General features: G+C 61.5%; 7 protein-coding genes across 7 annotated transcripts; 5 read left to right on the top strand and 2 right to left on the bottom strand.

Moving 5' to 3' along the window:
• Positions 1–19: 19 nt before the first annotated feature.
• On the top strand, positions 20–1992 carry COLE_02899 (uncharacterized protein; the record flags this gene model as incomplete). Its single annotated transcript, XM_018423342.2, has 2 exons — positions 20–251; positions 440–1992. 2 exons carry the CDS (start codon positions 20–22, stop codon positions 1990–1992), a joined length of 1785 nt encoding a protein of 594 aa, XP_018278379.2.
• Positions 1993–2319: 327 nt separating this feature from the next.
• Positions 2320–3941, top strand: COLE_02898 (uncharacterized protein; the record flags this gene model as incomplete). Its single annotated transcript, XM_018420387.1, has 4 exons — positions 2320–2430; positions 2514–2855; positions 2908–3220; positions 3262–3941. 4 exons carry the CDS (start codon positions 2320–2322, stop codon positions 3939–3941), a joined length of 1446 nt encoding a protein of 481 aa, XP_018278378.1.
• A 571-nt stretch (positions 3942–4512) lies between these two features.
• Positions 4513–5883, top strand: COLE_02897 (uncharacterized protein; the record flags this gene model as incomplete). Its single annotated transcript, XM_018423341.2, has 8 exons — positions 4513–4608; positions 4641–4660; positions 4838–4926; positions 4962–5110; positions 5169–5289; positions 5333–5486; positions 5521–5640; positions 5676–5883. 8 exons carry the CDS (start codon positions 4513–4515, stop codon positions 5881–5883), a joined length of 957 nt encoding a protein of 318 aa, XP_018278377.1.
• Positions 5884–6354: 471 nt separating this feature from the next.
• On the top strand, positions 6355–7044 carry COLE_02896 (uncharacterized protein; the record flags this gene model as incomplete). The annotated part of the gene is made up of 2 exons (XM_018423340.2): positions 6355–6551; positions 6738–7044. 2 exons carry the CDS (start codon positions 6355–6357, stop codon positions 7042–7044), a joined length of 504 nt encoding a protein of 167 aa, XP_018278376.1.
• Positions 7045–8458: 1414 nt separating this feature from the next.
• On the top strand, positions 8459–9040 carry COLE_02895 (uncharacterized protein; the record flags this gene model as incomplete). Its single annotated transcript, XM_065626244.1, has 2 exons — positions 8459–8489; positions 8526–9040. The coding sequence occupies 2 exons, from the start codon at positions 8459–8461 to the stop codon at positions 9038–9040; spliced, it is 546 nt and encodes a 181-aa protein (XP_065482513.1).
• A 401-nt stretch (positions 9041–9441) lies between these two features.
• On the bottom strand, positions 9442–12744 carry COLE_02894 (uncharacterized protein; the record flags this gene model as incomplete). Its single annotated transcript, XM_018423339.2, has 6 exons — positions 9442–10133; positions 10170–11119; positions 11167–11268; positions 11303–11637; positions 12082–12186; positions 12265–12744. 6 exons carry the CDS (start codon positions 12742–12744, stop codon positions 9442–9444), a joined length of 2664 nt encoding a protein of 887 aa, XP_018278374.1.
• Positions 12745–18924: 6180 nt separating this feature from the next.
• COLE_02893 (uncharacterized protein) lies at positions 18925–19482 on the bottom strand (the record flags this gene model as incomplete). Its single annotated transcript, XM_018419556.2, has 1 exon — positions 18925–19482. The coding sequence occupies one exon, from the start codon at positions 19480–19482 to the stop codon at positions 18925–18927; it is 558 nt and encodes a 185-aa protein (XP_018277164.1).
• Positions 19483–20109: the final 627 nt, after the last annotated feature.

The following is a 20109-nucleotide window of genomic DNA, read 5'->3' as shown; positions in this document are numbered from 1 at the left end:
CACTCACACCAGCATCCCGATGCCGGGCCGCGCGCCGACAAACGGCTCCCTCTCTCCCCTGGCCAAGTCGCCCCCTTCCGCCAGCACGATCGAGTATGCGTCCACCGCGCCCATGGCGAAGACAAAGCATGCGGCCGATGGTACCGAGGACGAGGCCGTGCCCGACCACCTGTATGCCAAGCTGCCGCGCAACTTCCTCACTCGTGGGCCGAAGGGCAACGTGCCGGATTATCTCAGAATGATCCTTATGTGTGAGTCGGGAGGAAGGAAGGTGGGAAGGGGTGCAGTGGGGGATGCTCTCACGGCTTTCTGCCTTGGGCGGCGGCTGTCATGTTGATGGCGAGGTTGAGGTTAAGTCTCTGTACCACGGAGCACGGCCTGAGTACACGCCGGAGAGACTCGTTGATGGCCCACGTCGATCGCCGCCCGCTAACCCCAGCCAAGGTCTACGCCCCGCCTCTTAACCTCGTCGAAACACCCCTGATGTACGCCGCCAACCTGTCCAAGAAGCTCGGCTGCGAGATCTACCTCAAGCGCGAGGACCTGCAGCCCGTCTTCTCGTTCAAGATCCGCGGCGCGTACAACATGATGGCGTCGCTGTCTGAGGAGGAGAAGCGCAAAGGCGTCATCACCTGCAGTGCTGGAAACCACGCGCAGGGCGTCGCGTTGTCGGGCCAGAAGCTCGGCATCAAAGCCACCGTGCTTATGCCGACCTCGACGCCGAGCATCAAGGTCAACAATGTGCGGCGGTATGGCGGCAACGCCGTGCTGCACGGACACGACTTTGACGCTGCCAAGGCCGAGTGCATCCGCCGCTCTGAGGAGGAAGGTCTCACCTTCATCCCGCCTTACGACGACCCATACGTCGTCGCGGGCCAGGGCACGATCGCGATGGAGATCTGCCGCCAGATCATGGACCCGAGCACCATCGACGGCGTGTTTGCGGCTGTCGGCGGCGGTGGCCTCGTCGCCGGCATCGCCGCGTATATGAAGCGGGTCGTCGGTCCCCAGACTGCAGTGTATGGCGTTGAGACACCGGATGGTGACGCGATGGACCGCTCCCTCAAGGCCGGACATCGCGTGCTCCTCCCCGAAGTGGGTCCGTTCGCGGACGGCACAGCAGTGCGCATCGTTGGCGAGGAGCCGTTCCGCGTGTGCAAGGATCTCCTCGACGGTGTCGTGCTTGCCGACAACGATGAGATCTGCGCCGCCATCCAGGACGTGTACGAGGACTCACGCAGCATCCCCGAGCCCTCGGGCGCCCTCGCCCTCGCTGGCCTTAAGGGCTACATCATCCGCAACTCCTTGCAGGGGAGTGGAAAGACGTTTGTCGCCGTCGTCTCGGGCGGCAACATGAACTTTGGACGGCTGCGTTTCGTCGCAGAGCGCGCGGAGATCGGTGAGGGCCGTGAGGTCCTCATGTCCTTCCGCGTCCCCGAAAAGCCGGGCTCTTTCAACAGGCTGCACACCTACCTCCTCCCGCGTGCAGTCACCGAGTTCTCGTACCGCTACTCGTCGCCAGATTACGGCTACATCATCTGCTCCTTCTACCTGAAGGGCTCGTCATCGCGCACTGGCGGCCCGACGCCCGCCGAGCGCCAGAAGGAGATCAAGGAGATCATCTCGGACCTGGCCAAGCTCGACATCGAGGCTGCAGACTACACTGAGAACGAGTTCGCCAAGTCGCATCTCCGCCACCTCGTCGGCGGCCGCAGCAACGTTGCATACGAGCGCCTCTTCCGCTTCGAATTCCCTGAGCGCCCCGGCGCCCTTGGCCGCTTCCTCAGCGTCCTCAAGCCCAACTGGAACATCTCGCTCTTCCACTACCGCAACCACGGCGCCGACGTCGGCAAGGTCCTCGTTGGCTTGCAGCCCCCGCCCAACGGCAGCGCCGACGACGAGGACTTGAACGCGTTCCTTGCTGAGCTCAACTACCCATTCGTCGAGGAGACGAGAAACGTCGCGTACCGCCGCTTCCTGCTCAACGAGTAGGCAGGAGTCACGGTGGGCGGAAGAGCAAGCACAAGTAATAGGACCCAGATGGGATGTAGCGTGAGAATATTGTAGATCAGCATGCATGCGTGGACTCAGCACTGGGCGAGATTACACGACCGAGTCGCGTGCTGCGTGCCGGCGACACGCGTCCGGCGCCGAGCACCGCCGATCCCACCTCCACCTCCACTTTCTTTTTGGTTGAGCGGAAATTACCGTCACACTATCCACATCACCATGCTCGGCGCGATGCCAAAGCCCGCGCCGCGCGCGCAAGCGCCACCGCCGCCAGATACGTCCGTCGTGCAAGTTGCCGAAGGCTCCGACATGCAGTCCGTGCCCGTGCCGGCGCCAGCCCCGGTCCCTCCCGCGGAGCAGTCGTTGCTCGACAAGATCATGGAGCAGAACCCCTACTTCTCCGCGGGTGCTGGGTTGATGGTACGCTCTTCTACCCCATGTCCTCCCCTTCCCTCCTTTTTCCTCTTCCCTCCCTCCCTCCCCTCTGCTCCCACTCACACCAGGGCCTTGGCGTGGTTCTCACAGGCCTCCGCACCGCCTCCAAGCTCGGCGCGACGGCCGCGCGCCGCCGCCTCCTCATCACTCTCGAGATGACGTCCAAGGACCGCTCGTACCCGTGGTTCCTGGAGTGGATGGCCGCGCAAGCCGCGCACTCGCGCGCCGTCCCGCCCGCCGACCGCGGCCTCCTCGGCGCCATCCGGGGGCGCGTGACCCAGCTGCCGTCGCACGAGCTCGCCGTCGAAACGAGCGTCAAGCAGCACGAGAACGGATCTTCGGATGCGGTGTTCAACCTCGTCCCGGGTCCTGGTACCCACTACTTCTCTTACCAGGGTCACTGGTTCCAGGTGAGTTTCCCTGGCCTTGTCGCCACGAAGGCCGTGTCAGCACTCACGCCAGGTCCGCCGCGAGCGCGACTCCAAGCTTATGGACCTGCACTCCGGGACGCCGTGGGAGACGCTCACGCTCACGGGGTTGAGCGCGTCGCGCGCCGTTCTCCCCTCATTGTTGGACGAAGCGCGCGCGCTCGCGGAGCAGGGCAGCGTCGGCAAGACTGTCGTGTACACCGCATGGGGCGTGGATTGGCGGCCGTTCGGCAAGCCACGCTCGCGCCGCGAAATGGGGAGCGTCGTCCTCGCTGAGGGTGTGGCGGAGCGCATCGAGCGTGATATTCGCGCGTTCCTCGGTCGAGGGAAGTGGTATGCTGAGCGAGGTGAGTCGTTGTCGTTGTCCCACCGTGTCACTGACAGCAAGGTATCCCGTACCGCCGCGGATATATGCTCTACGGCCCTCCCGGCTCAGGCAAGACGTCCTTCATCCAGGCGTTGGCAGGCAGCATAGGCTACAACATCTGCCTGATGAACCTGGCTGAACGCGGTCTCACCGACGACAAGTTGAACCACCTCCTCGGCCTCGTACCAGACCGCTCCATCATCCTGCTCGAGGACGTGGACAGTGCGTTCAACCGCCGCACCCAAACGACCGAGGACGGATACAACAGCGCAGTGACATTCTCGGGCCTCCTGAACGCGCTCGACGGCGTCGCGAGCAGCGAAGAGCGCATTATCTTCATGACGACCAACCACGCCGAGCGCCTCGACCCAGCACTCATCAGGCCCGGCCGCGTGGACATGAAGGAGCTGCTCGACGACGCGCACGGCGAGCAGGCGTGCAGGTTGTACACAAAGTTCTACGGGCACCGGGCGGGGGACAGCGCGCCCGAGGACGGCGAGAGCCCCGATCCCCTCCTCCGGTCCGAGCACCTCAGCGAGGACGAAGTGCGGGCGTTGGGAGAGCAGGTCGGCCAGATCGTGGACCGCGCCAGGAGGGAGGGACGGTCCGTCAGCATGGCCAGCTTGCAGGGCCACTTTATCCGGTCGGGAGCCCGGGAGAGCGTAGCGGGCATTGATGCGTTGTGCGTCGCACGCCCTTGATAGAGATTAGATGTACACTATTCCGCTGAAGGGCGGCATTTCGCGGGAGGGCGGCATGGGCGAGACACAATTAGCTAGCTCGTGAGATGCCGTAGGCCAAGAATTGACCGAAGTGGTTGCGACACACAAGTGTCTGACACCTTCCTCGCCTCCCTTCGCACATCTTGCATCTGCTCATCATCGCTTCCTCGTCATCGCCGCACCGTCGCTCACTGACGATCTGACTGTACTCACCAACAACAACCTCCGCGCACGCAAGGCAAGCATGCCGGAATCTCGGCTCGGTCTTTCCGACCGGCAATCCCGGAGCCAAGCACACCTCAGGACAACTTGTCCGTCTTCACCACCATAATGGCCGTGCGGCCGTGCGGTCCGCTGCAGAACTCACTCGGCGTCCTCTCGGTGCGTAGCAAGCATGCGTGGCTGAGCCCGACGGGCACGCGCTGACTGCAGACTGCTCGGCCCGTTTGTTTAAAGCCCCTCGACTTCCGCCCACCGTTTCTGTTCCCCTTCCTTCGTCTCTTGCTCCCAAGCTTGCCCATCGCCTCGCCTCCCACTCTCCTTTCCGACGATGCCCCGCCTCGCCGTCGTTGCGGCTGCGCTGGCAGTCGCGGCTATCGCCGCGGCCAAGCGTTCCGACAATCCATATTGTAAAATGGACCCATTTGTGTGTGTTCGAACTGTCAGCGCTAACCACAGCTTGACCCCGCAAACGACTTGTACGTGTTTGGCCCATCTCGCATCACTCGTCGTTGCATAAGAGCCTGCAGCGGCGTGCAATGGACGCGATGAGATGGCAATGTCGCACAGACTGCGGCCGGTAGGCACCGCCACTGCTCGGCTCCGCCCGCCGTCTGTGCCCCACCCCGTGCATTTCGTGGCCCCGCTGACCCCAGATGCAACCCCCTACGATACATTCCAAACCTCCCGCTGAACGCCGTCGCTGTCGCGCTGTATGCGGCGTGCGCGACGGTGTTTACTTTCTGTGCGTCGCTTGTTTGCGTACCTAGCTGACACCAGACGAGTTCCGCTACCGTGGCAAATACTTCCTCTGCCTTACGATCGGTACATGGTGCGAAGCGATTGGCCTTGCCCTCCGCATCGCGCTCCGCAAAGACCCACATTCCCTTGGCCTGTACATTGCCATGTACATGTTTGTTGTTCTCTCAGTGAGTGCCGAGTAGGAGGGCTGAGGGGGGTGAGATCCGCGCGGCTTGCTAACTCCAGCCATGCGCCTTCCTTGCGGCCGACTACATCCTCCTCGGCCGCATTGTCAAGCACCTCAAGGCTGCGCGCTACCTGTACCTTAACCCAGACAAGGTGTCGTGGATCTTTGTGATTTCCGACAGTGAGTGGACGCTGCGCTCACACATGAGATTTACTCACCCAAGTCATCACCTTCTGCATCCAGGCGACGGGGGGAGGCATGTCAACTGCCGACGGCATGCAGGAGACTGGCACAGACATCTTCCTCGCCGGTCTCATCCTCCAGCTCATCAGCTTTGCCCTGTTTACAGTGCTCTACATTATCTTCTGGAACCGAGTGTATGTCAAGTTCACCCGGCTGCGCTAACGATAGCCGAAAAGACACAAAGGTCTGGAACCACCCAGGGTGGAAGCCGCTATACTTCGCCCTCGGCTTTACGTGTATCATGTTCCTCACGCGGTCGATCTTCCGCACGATCGAACTCAGCGAGGGGTAAGCTAGTTGTGCCCGACCGTGACTGACGACAGATACGCCGGCCACCTCACAATCCACGAGGAGTACTGGGCGTCGCTGGACGCGCTCCCCCTCCTCCTCGGTATCGCAGTATACTGCTACTTCTGGCCGCCCGCCATCCTCACACCCGAAAGGGCGGTGGTTGCCGAGCCTGATCTGGAAGCCGAGGAGACCGAGATGTCGAGTGGCGCGGCCAGCCACGTGATGGAGAAGAGCGCGTAAGCCGTAGCAGGAGATAGACTGGATCTGGGAAGGGATAGATTGTTTCCATAGCATTGCATGCTTTCGATCTCGTCGTCATGGCTGCGCCTAGGTACGCCCTGTGGCAATCGCGAATGAGGCGTGAGCGGAGGCTGACATACCCATGCGGAGCCCGTCGGCCATCAGCCCCCGCAGTTATCGTGCAGTCGGGACGCTCCGCATGAACGGGGCGCTGGCAATGCACAGACGAGTCTGCCTTGTGCCGTTACGAATGCGGACGCAGAGTACAACACAAAGTCAGACGCCGTGATTCCGCCGCGATTCCGAACGGCGAGGTCGGGCCAGGGGACGTGTGGAGTCAGGCACGCCGCGTGTCCGTTTTCCTCCACTTCGGCAGCACCGTCACCTCGCATTCTCTTCTTCGTCTTTACTCTCGCCGTCCTTCCGCTCTCCTTTTCTCACTCGCTCACTTGCGCCACTTCACATCGCACCATGACGACCCCAATGCCCGCAGAGAACGACGAGCCCAAGGGCATGACCTACCTCCAGCACGGGTGGCAGAAGTGCAAGGAACAGCCCATGGTCCCAATAGGCGTCGCGGCGACGACCTTCGCCCTGCTGGGCGCCACGGCCAGCCTGCGCAGTGGCAACCGGAAACAGTTCCAGCACTTCCTGCGGCTGCGTGTTGCGTGAGTACGCTGTGCTGTGGGTGCAGCGGGGCTAGCCGCAGAGTGCAACGGAGAGCAACAAGTGACAGTGTGGGGTGGGGTGGGTGGCAACCTTCCTCGCGCCGGCGCTTGCGACGCAGCTCTCCTTCTGCCTTCTCGCGGCCTTCATACATCCGCCCGTCCGCTCAGCGAGCGCGCTAACCCCAGCGCACAGGGTCTCACCGTCGTCGCGATGGTGGTCGGTGCCTACATGATCAGCAACAAGGCTGAGGAGGCCAAGATGAACCGCGAGCGGGCTTTGACTGGTGAGTTAAAAGGCGTCAGCACCTTCCTCCTCCGGTGTCACTCGTCTGTTGGATCTCTCTATCTCTCCTCTCGGCCAGCCATTCTCCCCTCTTGTCCGGCTGTCGTCTCTCTCTCCCTTCAGCGCACCTCGTCTCCTCTGATCAAGCCGACCCTGTACTTCTGCTCACACCAGGCCAACTTCCACCTGACGCTGGCGCCCGCGGCGTAGAACCAGCCGTTGTCACCGCAATCAAGGAGCGGCGGCCAGAGGACACCGATGCGGCGTACGACCACTTGTACCCGACCCGCCAGAAGACGAAGGTGTCCGACTTCACACGCCGCCTGCGTGCCGCCGAGGAGCAGTATGCTGCCGACGAGGAGATGCGGAACAACAACACCGAGGTCATGGCGCGCGCGCGCGAGGACAAGGCGGCAGTCGCGGCGGCCGCTGAGCGGGCCAAGAAGTAGGAGAGAAACAACACCATTGGCAATGACTGAGCATGCACCATTCGACATCAAGAGGCGGGTGGCTGGCTCGCGGGTGGTGGAATGGATTCTGACGGTAATGGTGTGGGGCTGACGCCACTTGGACGGTACTAACAAGCTCGACTGGAATTGACGAGACACCATGAGGTGATGCCAATCGGAGAGTTGATGTGAAGTCACACGAGGGGGCCTGGTGCCCCCCGGTGGCACTGATGTCGTGTACGGTTTACAGCTTCCGTTCGTTGACAGGAGCCACCCATATGCCTAAAATGCTGTAGAGTGGCTGCCTTCGCTCGGGTTCAGGTACCTGGGTGGGCCTTACTTGGTCATCGGTGCCGCTTACAATCGTGGTGCGGCTGTTTGCCAGGAAAGCCAGCCAAAGCACCTCTCGCGTTGGTCCTCAGCGTCAAAGAACTGCTACGCTGGCGAAAGTCAGTGGGTTGGGTGCAGAGACATTTGACCACGCGGGACCCCACCAACCTTGAACAGAATCATCAACGTCGACTGTGCGGCGCGGATGACCGTTATCCCAGTGCGATGCCCACATCCAGATAGCGGTGCGGCCGCTGCCTACCCGCGATGGGTGACCTCCGGCATCTCTCAGAGGCGCAGACGCCGGATAACTCTTACATCCCAGTTTCAGACTAACCGCCAAGAAGCCGCAGGCCCTACGGGCTGGGGCTGCTGCTCTTCTTCACCAGAAACTCTCGGGTGCGCTGCAATCGATTTGTAGAAACGATATGCTTGCCGGATCCTTGCCTAAGTTTGCAATCACCGTTAGGATGCCTCATCTGACTTGGCGATCTGCAAGGTAAGTGTCGCTACGTCGCCACGTTCGTCTCTCTATGCAGTGCAGCAAGAAACACCACTGCCCCTCTGCTCACCACGGTCCCCCACGTTCTTCCGCGGTGTGGTCCCTTCCCACCTCGCTTACCTTGTGCTATCCGCGGTCACATGAAAGCGGTGTGTTGGAAATCGGTGATCAACGAGGAGGCAAACCATCTCGATGCCAGCTGCGAAGAGACTCTCGTGACGAGACTCCAGGCTGTCGCCTGGGAATCGCAAGATACTGCCAGACAAGGCTGGTCGCATCTAGGGGGACTCGGAGCAACATATAAGAGGTCCCTTCCGATCCCCTACCATCACCATCCACCACCATGAAGCTCCTCGCCCTCCTCGTAACTCTAGGTAAGCCTACGTCCACTCCTCCTCCCCTAACCCCAGCCGCCGCCACCCCCATCTCGATCGACGAGCCCGACACGCGTCAGATCGGCGGCAAATGCTACGGCGTGCTGGACGGGTGGTGCCCCGGCTCCAACGCAATCAAGTACGTGCCGTCGCGCGCGGGGTGCTTCGAGGTGCCGCGGACCGTGCAAGCTCGGCGGGCGCCAGATCGTGCGCCCGTCCCTCACAGGCTGCCACCGCATCCAGCGCAACACGGGCAAGTGCGACGGCCCGTACGACTACGTCTGGATCCCCAACCTCGGCGGCTGCCGGTGGACCAAGACCGGGCTGTGTCCCGGCGGCGCCGATATCTTGTACGTGATGTAGGAATGTGCCGAGGTCGAGATATGCAGTGCCGTAAGATATGGTTGGAAGAGGCACCCGGTGCGGGCCGTTTCAGAGGCTGCATCCGATGCATCCGGCACGTCCGCATGCTTCTGATACTTGAGTCCTGGAGAGGCTGTGGTGCGTGGTACGCGGCGGAACATAGACAACGAGACTGTATAAAGCGTTAATACCACACGGCAAGAAAACCGACTCGTTACGCGCCTGTTGATGCTCGCTCGTGTGGCAGTCGTGCCAAGTTCCGTGCAGCTCAGCGCACTCAGGCCATGACGGTCGATGATGCGCTCCAGCTTCTTGCACCCCCCGAGTTTCGACATCCAGCCTCTCGCTTGCAATTCCTCCAACCAGTTACTCAGATGTGCCACATAACATATCGTAATACAACCGCTGCGGCGCGCCCCGCCACAGTGCCACATCCGCGTCATAACCGAGGTTCCACACCCCAAACCCACGACTGCGGGTGCGTTACAGCTTCCCCTCAAGAACACCGTACTCCCCCCCACGAAATGACGCCTTCTGTCCCGCGCATCCGGAGCGTCTAAGAATGCATGGCCTAATGTACAATGAACCGTTATCCACGGATGGGGCGTGCGTCGCGCTCGCGCGCCTTCTCCCTCTCCCTCCCCTTGTCCTTGCTCTTCCGCTCGCCGTCGTCGTCCATGCCCCCGTGCGCGCGCATGCGCGTGAGCACGGACCGCGCGTATTCGAGCTTGGAGATGAAGCGCTCGTGCTTGGCACGCTCGCGCTCGGTGGCGCCCTGTGGGCGCAGCATGTCGGCCAGCGGCCAGCGGTGCATCGCGTAGTGCTTGTCGATGATGGTGACGAAGAGGCCGTCGGCGGCGAGGATGACCTTGGTGTGGTCATAGAAGTTGAACTGGAGGATGCCGTTCGAGAGGCGGAAGAGGATGACGTTCTTTGTGCGTAGGTATTTCTCGACGTAGACCAGGTCGCGTGTGCGCCCCACGTCTTCCCATGTGTACTCGTAGTTCCCGCACAGCCGCGAGAGCATGTATCCCTCGAACTTGCGCAGGAGGTAGAGCTTGTTGGCCAGCGAGTCGGGGGCTGACGCGAGCGCGAACGCGCTCCGCCGCCGCTCGTCCACGTACTCGATGTGCTTCTTCGACGGCGCGAGCGCAAGCGACGACGAGTCGTTGAAGTGCACCGACACCGTCCCGTCGCACATCGCAAAGCCCATCCCATACTTGGCACAGTAGTCGAGCCACGATACGACAAACACCTTTGGCGCCTCCAAGTTTGTGCCGTCTGACATCAGTTGACAGTCCGTACTGTCCAGCTCACCTGGGACCCGGCATCCGCCGTGGCTCTTATACGCCGCCAACGCCTCCGCGAGGTTGTGCTCCGCACGGTCGTACCCGTCCCCGCTCGTCGCGACCCTGATCACGGGAAGAGACGATGAGGGCTGCACCGACGCCTCGCTCAGCACCTTTCGTGGTGGCTCCTTGTCGGAACCCCTGTCCGAGTCGGTGATGCGCATCTGCGCCATCTCGGACACGATGCGCGCCTTCTGCTGCGCGAGCTCGCGGCCACTTCCTGGCCGCTCGGGTGTCTCCGGTCCGGGGTCGACGCCCTCGTCTTCCTCCTCCTCGGCATCTTCGGCGACGTTGTCCATCGCTGGTGGTCGGGAAGAAGGCGCAGGGCCAGATACGGAGGCTGGGACGCGCTGGCCTGTCCCGCGGCGCCCGGGACTGAGGGTGCTCGCCGCCCCGGCTTCGTTGAGCTTGCGCAGCAGCGCGCTGTTCTTCGTTCCTGCAGGCGCTTGGACGAGCGGCTGGCGTGCCGAGTTGAGTAGAGCGGAAATGGGGCTCCCTGGCTCGACGGCAGCCTTGAAGTCGCGCTGCTGAGCGAGGATGGATGTACCGAGCGCCTCGACGCGTGGGGGTTGAGGGGGAGTGGCGGTCTCTGTCTGGCCCGCCGCGCGGCGATGCACGTTGTCGAAGTTGCGGCGGCTCTGCGCGGCGTTGAGATTGAAGAAGTCGGGAGGCCCATCATTCGCAGACACCGGCACGTGGGAGGGGAAGGGACCGTCGTGGAACCACGAGTGTTCAAGGATCTCGTCGAGCGTCGGACGCTCCAATGGATCCCTGTTGAGAATGGACATGATCAGATTCTGAGCGGAAGCTGAGATCTCCTTGTCCTCGGGGAACTCATATCTGTTCTCGCGAATACGGCGGTAGATGGCCTTGACTTCCTTTGTCTGGAATGGGGGCTTGCCGATGAGAAGCGTGTAACTATCGTCAGAGCGGACTACACTCGCGCCACCGGCGCCACCACTCACAGAATCACTCCCACAGACCACACGTCGACCTCGAATGAGTGGCCGTTGGCCGTGTCAAACAATACCTCGGGGGCGATGTAGTTGGGCGTCCCGCAAATAGTCCTGCTGTTAGTCGCAACTCTGCCATCTCGCTCACTTCTTGCGGTCCCCTGGGTTTTCAATAAGGGCGGCGAGGCCAAAGTCGCCGACCTTGACGTTCATGTTCTTGTCGAGGAATAGGTTGCCGAGCTTGAGGTCACGGTGGATGACGTTCATGTCCTGCATGTATTGACAGGCGCCGATGAGCTGGACGAGGTAGAAACGTGCCTCGGGCTCGGTGTAGCGCTTGCGTCTACGCAGCAGGTCCATCATCGACCCGTGGTCGCACAACTCCAGTACCATGTATACGTTGTCGCTGTCTTCGAAGCACTCGTCAAATCGCACAATGTTGGGATGCTTGAGCATCTGGTGAAGCTTGATCTCGGCCCAGAGCTGTTGGGGCAATCACAAACGGAGTCGGACGATCAGTCGTCGTCCGAGGAGAAAGAGGGGTGGGGGGAGTGAGCGCGGTAAGCGGCCGGACGTCCACGAGCAGGTTTGTTAACGAGGATGGGGCCAAGGATGAGGCCGACAAAAGCCATGCCAATCGTGCGACCGATGCCACCAAGAATACGACGGGGCACGGGGACAGGGATTTTGAAGCGGCGGCGGCCAGTGTTGCGATAGCGCGGCATGGGTGGATGGCGAAGGTGAGGATTCGCGATGGATGAGGATGAGAGATGAAAGATGGATGGATGGAGAAAGCAGACGATCGCAGTTTATATGTTGTTTGCGATGGAGTGAATGGGCGTTGTTGTGGTCGAGGATGTCGAGTCAACAATTGAGTTGGGTCAGCTCTGTCTCACTTGAATTGAATTGCTGCCTCTGTCAACACACCTTGGTCTTGTTGCGCTTCGTCTTGATATTGCTCTTATTGACGACCTTGACAGCCTTGCGGTCGTGTGCGTCATCGACAACCTCGTATACCCGCGCAAACCCGCCCTGCCATCAGCGTCCGTGCGGATCGTAAACATCGCTCCGCTGACTCCCCATGTCTCCGCATCTCACTCCGGTACTCACCTCGCCGAGAAAGCCGATGCGGCGGTACGAAGCGCCCTTCTCGCGGTCGACGATGACAGTGGGCGGACGTGTGTGCTCGCGCTTCTTTGGTTCTGGGTCTTTGTCGCGCGCCGCCCGCTCCTGCTCCGCCTTAGCCTTTGCCTCGGCCTCGCGCCGCTCCTGCTCGCGCTGGGCGTCGCGCTCGCGCTGGGCGTCGCGCTCGCGCTGTCGCCTCTCGCGGTCTCGCGCCTCCCGCTCGCGCTCTTTGATGGCGTCCCGCTCGCGCTCCCGCATGATGTCCCGCTCGCGCACTGGTTTGGAGGGCATGTCGTGCTCGCGGTACGGGTCGTCACGCCCGTACATGTGCTCGTGCTTCTTGACCATTGGTGAGCCTTGGCGCTCTTTGGGGAAGGGGACGGAGGGATGGGTGCTTGGGAGGGGTGTGTTGGTGGACGTGGCCAAGAGTGGTGTGATGCGAGCTCGCAGGTAGTCGATGCCCATTGTGACGGGCGTAGCGGACGCAGGCAGTAGATGGCTGGGTAGCTCGCTGTAGCTCTTGAGGGTCGTGGTGGAGATTGAATGGGTGTGATGTCGTTGACGATGGCAGTGTTGGTGTTATTGATAAACAGGGCTACTAAGAGGAGTAGTATTGAAAGATGGATCGAGGATGGGCGGCAATCAAGACAGCAGAGCTGTGTGTTGTGGTCGCTCGACTCCAGGGAGAAGCCGCTCATTTGATCCCGCAAAGTCATTCGCGTGCAGCATGCCGATGGCTGGTTGCTTCCAATTCAGGCACAACTCGTTCCTCCCCTGCAGCCCAAGGTCCACCCCAATCTCGATTTCACCATCGTCCATGCATGCACCACTAATCCTACAGTTCTTTTCGTCTTATGATGGAGTTCCACATGCAAAATTGTGATGACCTTCTGTGCGTTTGGGTTTGGAGTTGTTTGTGAAATGGTAGTGGAGATACAGGACAAATTGGGCCGAGGAAGCTAGCTAGTCGCGACCTTTGGTCTTGAGCCGGCTGAGCATGTTGGAAAGAGTGCTTATCTGGCCCTTTAGTTTGGGCTTGTTAGGCATCTCTGGGGATACGGCCGCGCCGTTGGCGGTGGCGTTGCCATTAATTGTGGTCAGTGAAGTCGCCGAAGACTGCGACGGGAAGGTGGGCTTGGCAGCGGTCGGAGTGGGAGTGGAGGCGTTCGAGCCTCCGAAGGCGGCGGTTGAGGCTGGAGGGGTGAAAGAGGAAGTGGCCCAGTTGGACTCAGCCATGGGTGCTGGCGCGGATTTGGTCGGGTTGAACTCGCCACGCGGACGCGTCTCGCGCCACGGACGGTCGGTGCGATCGCGCACCTCGTGGGTCACATGCTTCACTTTGTCGTCTTTGCGACCCCCAAGGGGCATGGGGATTGAGCTCGTTGACGGCGCCCACCGACCATCATTGCGGTCCGCGTTGTCACGCTCTAGTCGAGGGTGACGAGGTGGTCCTGCAAGGGGCGAGCCGCCGCGATTAACCGAGTGATTGCGAAGATGGCTAGGGCGACCAAACGAGCCCATAGGGTCGAGACCATTTGCTAATGCCGCCGCGGCAATAGTAGCCTGTCGATGACGGCTCGAGTCCTCCGTCGTGCCCCGGCGGGACGATGACGTAGAGGGGCGCGAGTCCATACCCTTGTCTTTGTCGCGACGCTCACGCTCGCGCGCACGGCGGCGCCAGTCGTCATCCTCAGGACCGCCACCGCTGGAGCTTGTTGCGCTCGATGTCGCGGTGTTTGCGGCGCTTGATGTCGCGGTGTTCGCGGAGACGACTGAACTCGTCGTCGTGGCAGTTTGGCGATTGATGCTGGGACGAGAAAGCACGTCCTTGTCCTTGCTCTGCTGCAACTTGGCTGGAGCGGACCAGCCACCGTCATCCCGCTCGGCCACCCGACGGGCCAAAGCCTCGAGCTGCGGGTTGCCTTTGGATGCAGCGAGGAAGTCCTTCCACTTGGACTTGCGTCCAGCGGCAGCCTCCCTGGGGTCCATACCGAGCGGCGGGAAGTCTTCGATGCGAGTGGGGTCAAACGGCTTCTTCTTGGACAGATCACGCGCCAAGTCCTGAGAGGCAGTAACGAGCTCAGCCAGAAGGGCGTCGCGCCGCGTCTTGTCCTCTGGATCCTCCTTGGCCGCGGCAAGAGCTGCCTGAGCTGCCTTGCCCTTGCGGACGCCGCGCTTTCGGCGCTTCTGATTGGCCCCTGAGCCGTCGTTGTTGTCGAGATCGCCTAGATCGGCATCTTCATCCCCTCCCTCGGTGGGCTCGGGGGAGACGACAGTGCTCATGTCGGTAGGCGTCGGGTTGTCGTCGACTGTGGTGGCTGAACGTATCTCGTCAGGCTCCAACTCTGGTGTTGGTCCGGGTTGTTCCACGAGTTCCTGGTGCGGAGGTAACGACGAGAGACTGGGCACCTCCTGGATTGTAGCAGCGATAGACTGTGGGACAGCAGCGGGTATAGGCTGATTGAAGGGCATGACTGGAGGAGGAGGCAACGGGCCCGTCGGGGGGGGTCTGGGAACAGAGATCGGAGCCGAGGACGCCAGGGCCGAAGAAGCCAACGCAGAGGCCAGAGCGCTCTTCTGCTTTGGCTCGGCCATGATGGGCGACTTGACAAACAATCCCTTGTCGGTGGCGACAGCCTTGCTGCGACTCTCGAGTCGGTCCATCTTGAGTCGGTGGATTGCGCGGCGCCCACCAATCATTTCCGGGAGATTACGGATCCACTGTCCAAGCTCACGCGCGCTCACGCGGTCCTCGACTTCGATGCACAGAACGTGCTCGGCAATATACGTCGCGACCCTCCTTGCCGATGCCCGTGAACTTTGTCTGCAAGAAGCCCACAGGGTCATCATAGTACGCGTCAAAGTTGGGATCGCCCTCGATGGGGTCCTTCCACGGGTTGCGGTGGAACAACATGTTGATAAGGACAATGCCAAGCGACCACACGTCAGCCGGAGCGGGACGGTACGATGGGCCGAGATTGTTGCGGCACTCGTAAGCCATATAAGGCTTGGATCCGCACTCGACGTCGCCAGAGTCCTCGTCCGTAGTCGCGAGGCCAAAGTCGGTCAGCTTGACCACGACCTTGCGCTTGGCCTGTGGCCCAAAGTCCGGTTTATCGTCACCTTCCGCGACCGTTTCGAGCTCCACCGAGTCACAGCAGATAAAGTTCTCGGGCTTGATGTCGCGGTGTGAGACACCCGCATCGTGGCAGACGGCGACCGCCTCACACATTTGCGAGAACATGGACGCGATGAGACGAAGACGGCGCGAAGTGAGAAGGGTGTTGGCCGAGAACGACGAGAGCAGGGAAGGCGTCGGGGGTGTTGCAGCGTGGGAGGACCCAATCGACTGCGCCATACCATTGTGGTGGGCGAAGAGGAGCGATGCCGGTGATCCACTGAACTGGGAGCCAAAGCCAGCGGCAGGTGAGAATGCGTTTGGCGAGTTGTACGAGTTCCCAAAGCCAGAGAAGAGCTGCGAGGATGAGAACGGAATGGTTGAGGATGATAGTCGCGAGGAGGACATGATGTCCATCCCGTTGTCGAGATGTTGCCCTCCCATCAACCGCGAGTGGGCGGGCGGTGGCGAGGCGTCCCGCGAACGTTCCAACCAGTAGAATCTACGGTCAGCTGCCGGCTCAATGCTCATTTTGCGGGGGGGGGGCGCAACTTACAAATCTTCCCCTGGGCAGAGCTCGAGCATAAGGAACAGCCAGTTCTTTGTCTGCAGCGTCTCGTGAAGTGTGACAATGTTGGGATGGATCGGGAGCGACAGGTGAATGGTTGCCTCAAACAATTGGGTTTCGAGCTGCTCTTCCTCGAGGTCGTGCTTGGACAGGCACTTCAAGGCAAACTCGCGCTTGCGCCCACCCTGTTCGCGAACGAGGTACACGACAGCGTACGATCCGGAGCCGAGACGGCGGATGACCTCATAGGAACGCTTCGAAGTACTGGTCTGCTTGCGTGGGACGCCGATCTTGCTACCGTCGCGACGGAGGGGCACTCCGGCGTCGTTGCTTCCGGCAATGTCTAGACGACCTGTCGCAGGCTTGATTATGTCCCCTTCAAACTCGAGGCCCTCACCGAAAATGGCGCCAGGGCGAAGGACGTCAGTAACGCCAACCTCGGACTCGGCGGTCCAGCTGCGGCCATGGTCGTCGTCGTCGTCGTCGTCCGGCAATGAGAAGTGGTCGGCGGACTCGTCTGCGTCGAGCATGATGCCACCCGTGGGGGCGCGCCAATCTTCATCCCCCCCGTCCATGCTGTCCAGCCCCGGTGCCCCGGGGGCCCAGTCCTCGCCTGGGTTGACGCGAGGCGTAGCCGCCTTGCTGGGCGTCCCAGAGCCCGAGTGCTCTGCCGGAAGGGTGGCTTTTCGCCCATGGGGCGTTCTTGACCGGGAACGCGAGGAGAGAGAGATCGAAACGACCGCAGCCGAGTTGCGACGAGATCGGGGAGGGAACTCTCCTGCTAGGACATAGGGCGAGTCAGTGAAGCGCGGACTGGAGGGCTCCAACCCCGGAAGTAGTGGCCCTTGTAGACCATGTTCCCCTGCCCCTAGAGAGGGGGAGAGAATGGGCACAGCGGCCCCGGCCTTGGGGAGGAAGAAGTGAGAGGTGATTGGAGAGCTTGATGGTAGTAGTGGCGGCTGAGAACGTGGCGGGCTGAAGCCAAAAACGGTTGTGTGAGAGTGGCTAGGATCATCAAAGTCGAAGGGTTGCTGAGCGGTGATGCTGGGCAGTCGTGGAGGAGTGGACAACTGCCCCATATGAGCCCGTGGGGAGGGTGAACGACCGAGCAGAACGGAGCGGTTTGGGGGCGACATGGCTGCTGGTGTCTTGGGAGACTCATAACCGTTTGGCCGCATCATTGTTGGCAGTGGCGGGGGTCGGCGGGGGCGGGGGCGGCTCCGGCGGCGACGACAGAGAATTTGGCAAGGGTGTTGTGTGTGGTGGTAGCGGCGACGGCGGCGGCGGCGGAGGGGCTACGCCGGAGTGCGAGGAGGGAATGTGACGAGTCAGAGGGGTAGGAGGGAGAGTGGAAGGCCCACTGTCGCGGGGGACAGCAGGCTGTCGTCTTGAGGCCAGGCGTTGGTGAAGAGGAGGGTGAGCGGCCTGCGCAAAGCGGAGGCCGAGTGCACTACGCCGGACACTATGGCGTGCTTATGGGCGCAGGCGGGTGCTGTTGTTGCAGGGTGGAGTCGACGAGTTGGCTGGCTCCGAGGTGAGCGATTGTGCTGATCGGATAGACGTGCGTGCCAGCGAGTCGCTAACAGTCAGATTGTGTGCGTTGAATAGTGGAAATCGTGGTTGTTTGAGTGAATGTGTGGGTGATGTGTTGGTGTTGTCGAAGGTTGAAACTCGTCGAGTCGAGTCGAGGGAGAGGGAAAATGAGACAGAAATGAAGTTGGAGACGAAGGGCACAGAGATGGTCGAGTCGGATCAAGGCGTGGCGGCGAAGCGGAGGATGAAGACGACGACGAGTCGATGATTGACGAGGAGTAGTAGAAACAAGATGGAGCGAAGAGATGCGGTTGGATGGTTGGCCACTGACAACGTCGGTGTTCAAGGTGTACCGCGTGGTAAACGTCTTTGGTGGCCTGTGGGTTCTCGAGGTACCCACGAGGTCGCGCGGTATATTCAAGGAACCTGGACGACGGTCGATCCACGCGCACTGCCAACCCCTTGGTGATTCCCGCAACGCTTTGCTCTGGCGCCACCTAGAAAGGTCTTGCGCAGCGGGTGAGATTGGCGGGAACTTGGGCGATCAGGTGTGCAGGCGACGAGGACGGCGAGAACAGTGTAGTTGACAAGCGGCGTATGCTTCCTTCTGGCGAGTTGGGTTGGTGCGGATCGACTCGCGACTCGAGCCTCGATATGACCAGTAGTGAGGGCCTGGGCGCCTGAAGAAGAGGGACGGGTTGACGGCCTGGTCCGACGGACCAGTGATGGCCAGTGGACTGTTGGATACTTGGCGAGCTCCACCTGAGTCGTTCGGATCGGGTCTCCGGGGGCAAGCAAGGGTTGGGTGGGGGGCTTGGGTTTGGGTGACGGGCCTGATTGGGGGGGGAGGGGGGGGGGGAGATTGGTGATCCGGGCTGAGCGGATGAGTTAATCCACGGCCTGCGGGAGGGAGAGGGGGGGGGGGGGGGGGGGAGATGGAAGAGGGTGAACAAGGAGGGAGGAGGGGGGAGGAGGGGAGTGGAGATGGCGAGGACGAGGATGAGGATGATGAGGGAAGAAGAGGAGCTAGCTCTTGGAGCTTGGAGGGTGCTAACAAGGTGTTGATGGGGTTGATGGATTAGGATGAACTTTAATCCCGTCCATTAGGATACGTGATGTTTTTATTAAGACTAGATCGGGAGAGTGAGTGGCATGAGTGGGGAACTGTCCATGTGCTGCAGGGATCAAGGGGGAAGGAGGGGGGCGAGGGCGTAAGATCAAGGGACAAACAGATGGGGCATGTCAGGGACAGTGCTCTGCTCGTGTGCGTAGGCTCTACTTTATCTCAGGGAAGCCACTACTTTGTGCGGGTACACTTGTCTTTCTAATGACACGCTCTATTCTCCGGAATAGCTGGGAGGCATCGAGGCATCGAGGCAACGAGGCATCGAGGCATACGCACACCCCCCCTGTTCCAGTACCAGTCCTACTCCAGCGCCAGCAACGCTCGCTCTAGCGCTCGTAGCGCTCTACTATCCATCCATGTCCCATATGGCCACACGCACAAGCACTCACTAACATGGCGTGCACTGGCGCACTTGGCGTATTGGCGCTCGCACTGCGTTGCATATATTGCATACCAGAATGACGAGTACGCCCGATCCGACTCGGCTCTTGGTCCTCTCCTCCGGGCCTCCGAGGTGAGGCCGTCAAAGTTGGCCCGACATGATGCAGGCGGCGTTCTAAGCTTCAATCCACCAGCGTGGGTGTGCCTCGCATCCAAGCCCGCCGAATAGCCTCTCCGCACTCTCCGCCTCCGCTCCGTCGAGGCCGCTGGCCGCTGGCGGCTGGCCGCTGGCGGCTGGCCGCTGGCCGCAGGGCGCCGAACAAGGGCACGATGAATCTGAGGCTGATTATCAATTATCCGCTCTGCAGTTGTCATTGCCTTGTTCTCTAGTTCTCTCGCCCCTCGACACATGTGCCGCCTCCAGTACGCCCGATCATGCTCTCTCGCCCGCGCCCCGGTCAAGGGACGCGGCGGCATGCACGCCGCCGCCGCGGTTGCGTCTGCGTGCCACAAGTACACTATACATGGCCTGGTATCTTCTAGCAATTCACTGCTGGCCGAGCACGCCGCATGCGGCGCAGCAGAGGATCGTGCGCTCGCCTTCTGTGATGTGACGTCGTGCTGCTTCCGATGCCGCCAAGACGCCCCTGTCGCCGGGTCACCGGGTCACTGGACCCAAGCCGTCGCCACCACAAAGCTCGCAATCCGCCACGTCGCCACTCACTGCTCTCTGCCAACAGCAGCAGTTGGCTGGCATGGCCGGGCGCCGCCCAACGTGGCAGGTGGAGTACGATCGATCCGGCCGTACAGCCCGCCGCCCGCCGCCCGCCGCCCACCGCCCGCCGCCCACCGCCTGCCCCCGCCCCCGCCCCGTTTGTTTGGCTCCACGTGAAGCGACTGCCGCGGCAAGCCTCATCGCCCGGACCCTGCCTTTTGTACCCCCTCGGCCCAAGTACAGTACGCCTGTGGACTCGTTGCCCGCTCCCAGACCCTGCTGTAGCCCGCTGCCCGCAAAGCCCCTGACGACCACGCGCGCAAGACATGCACCGCATCGCCTTCGCTTCGGCCCGGCACCATCCGTAGCTTGCCGTCCTGACTGACTCT

This window comes from Cutaneotrichosporon oleaginosum (assembly GCF_008065305.1).
Source record: "Cutaneotrichosporon oleaginosum strain ATCC 20508 chromosome Unknown ATCC20508_contig02, whole genome shotgun sequence".
Taxonomy (NCBI): domain Eukaryota; kingdom Fungi; phylum Basidiomycota; class Tremellomycetes; order Trichosporonales; family Trichosporonaceae; genus Cutaneotrichosporon; species Cutaneotrichosporon oleaginosum.
This window is presented reverse-complemented; position numbering and strand designations above follow the sequence as displayed.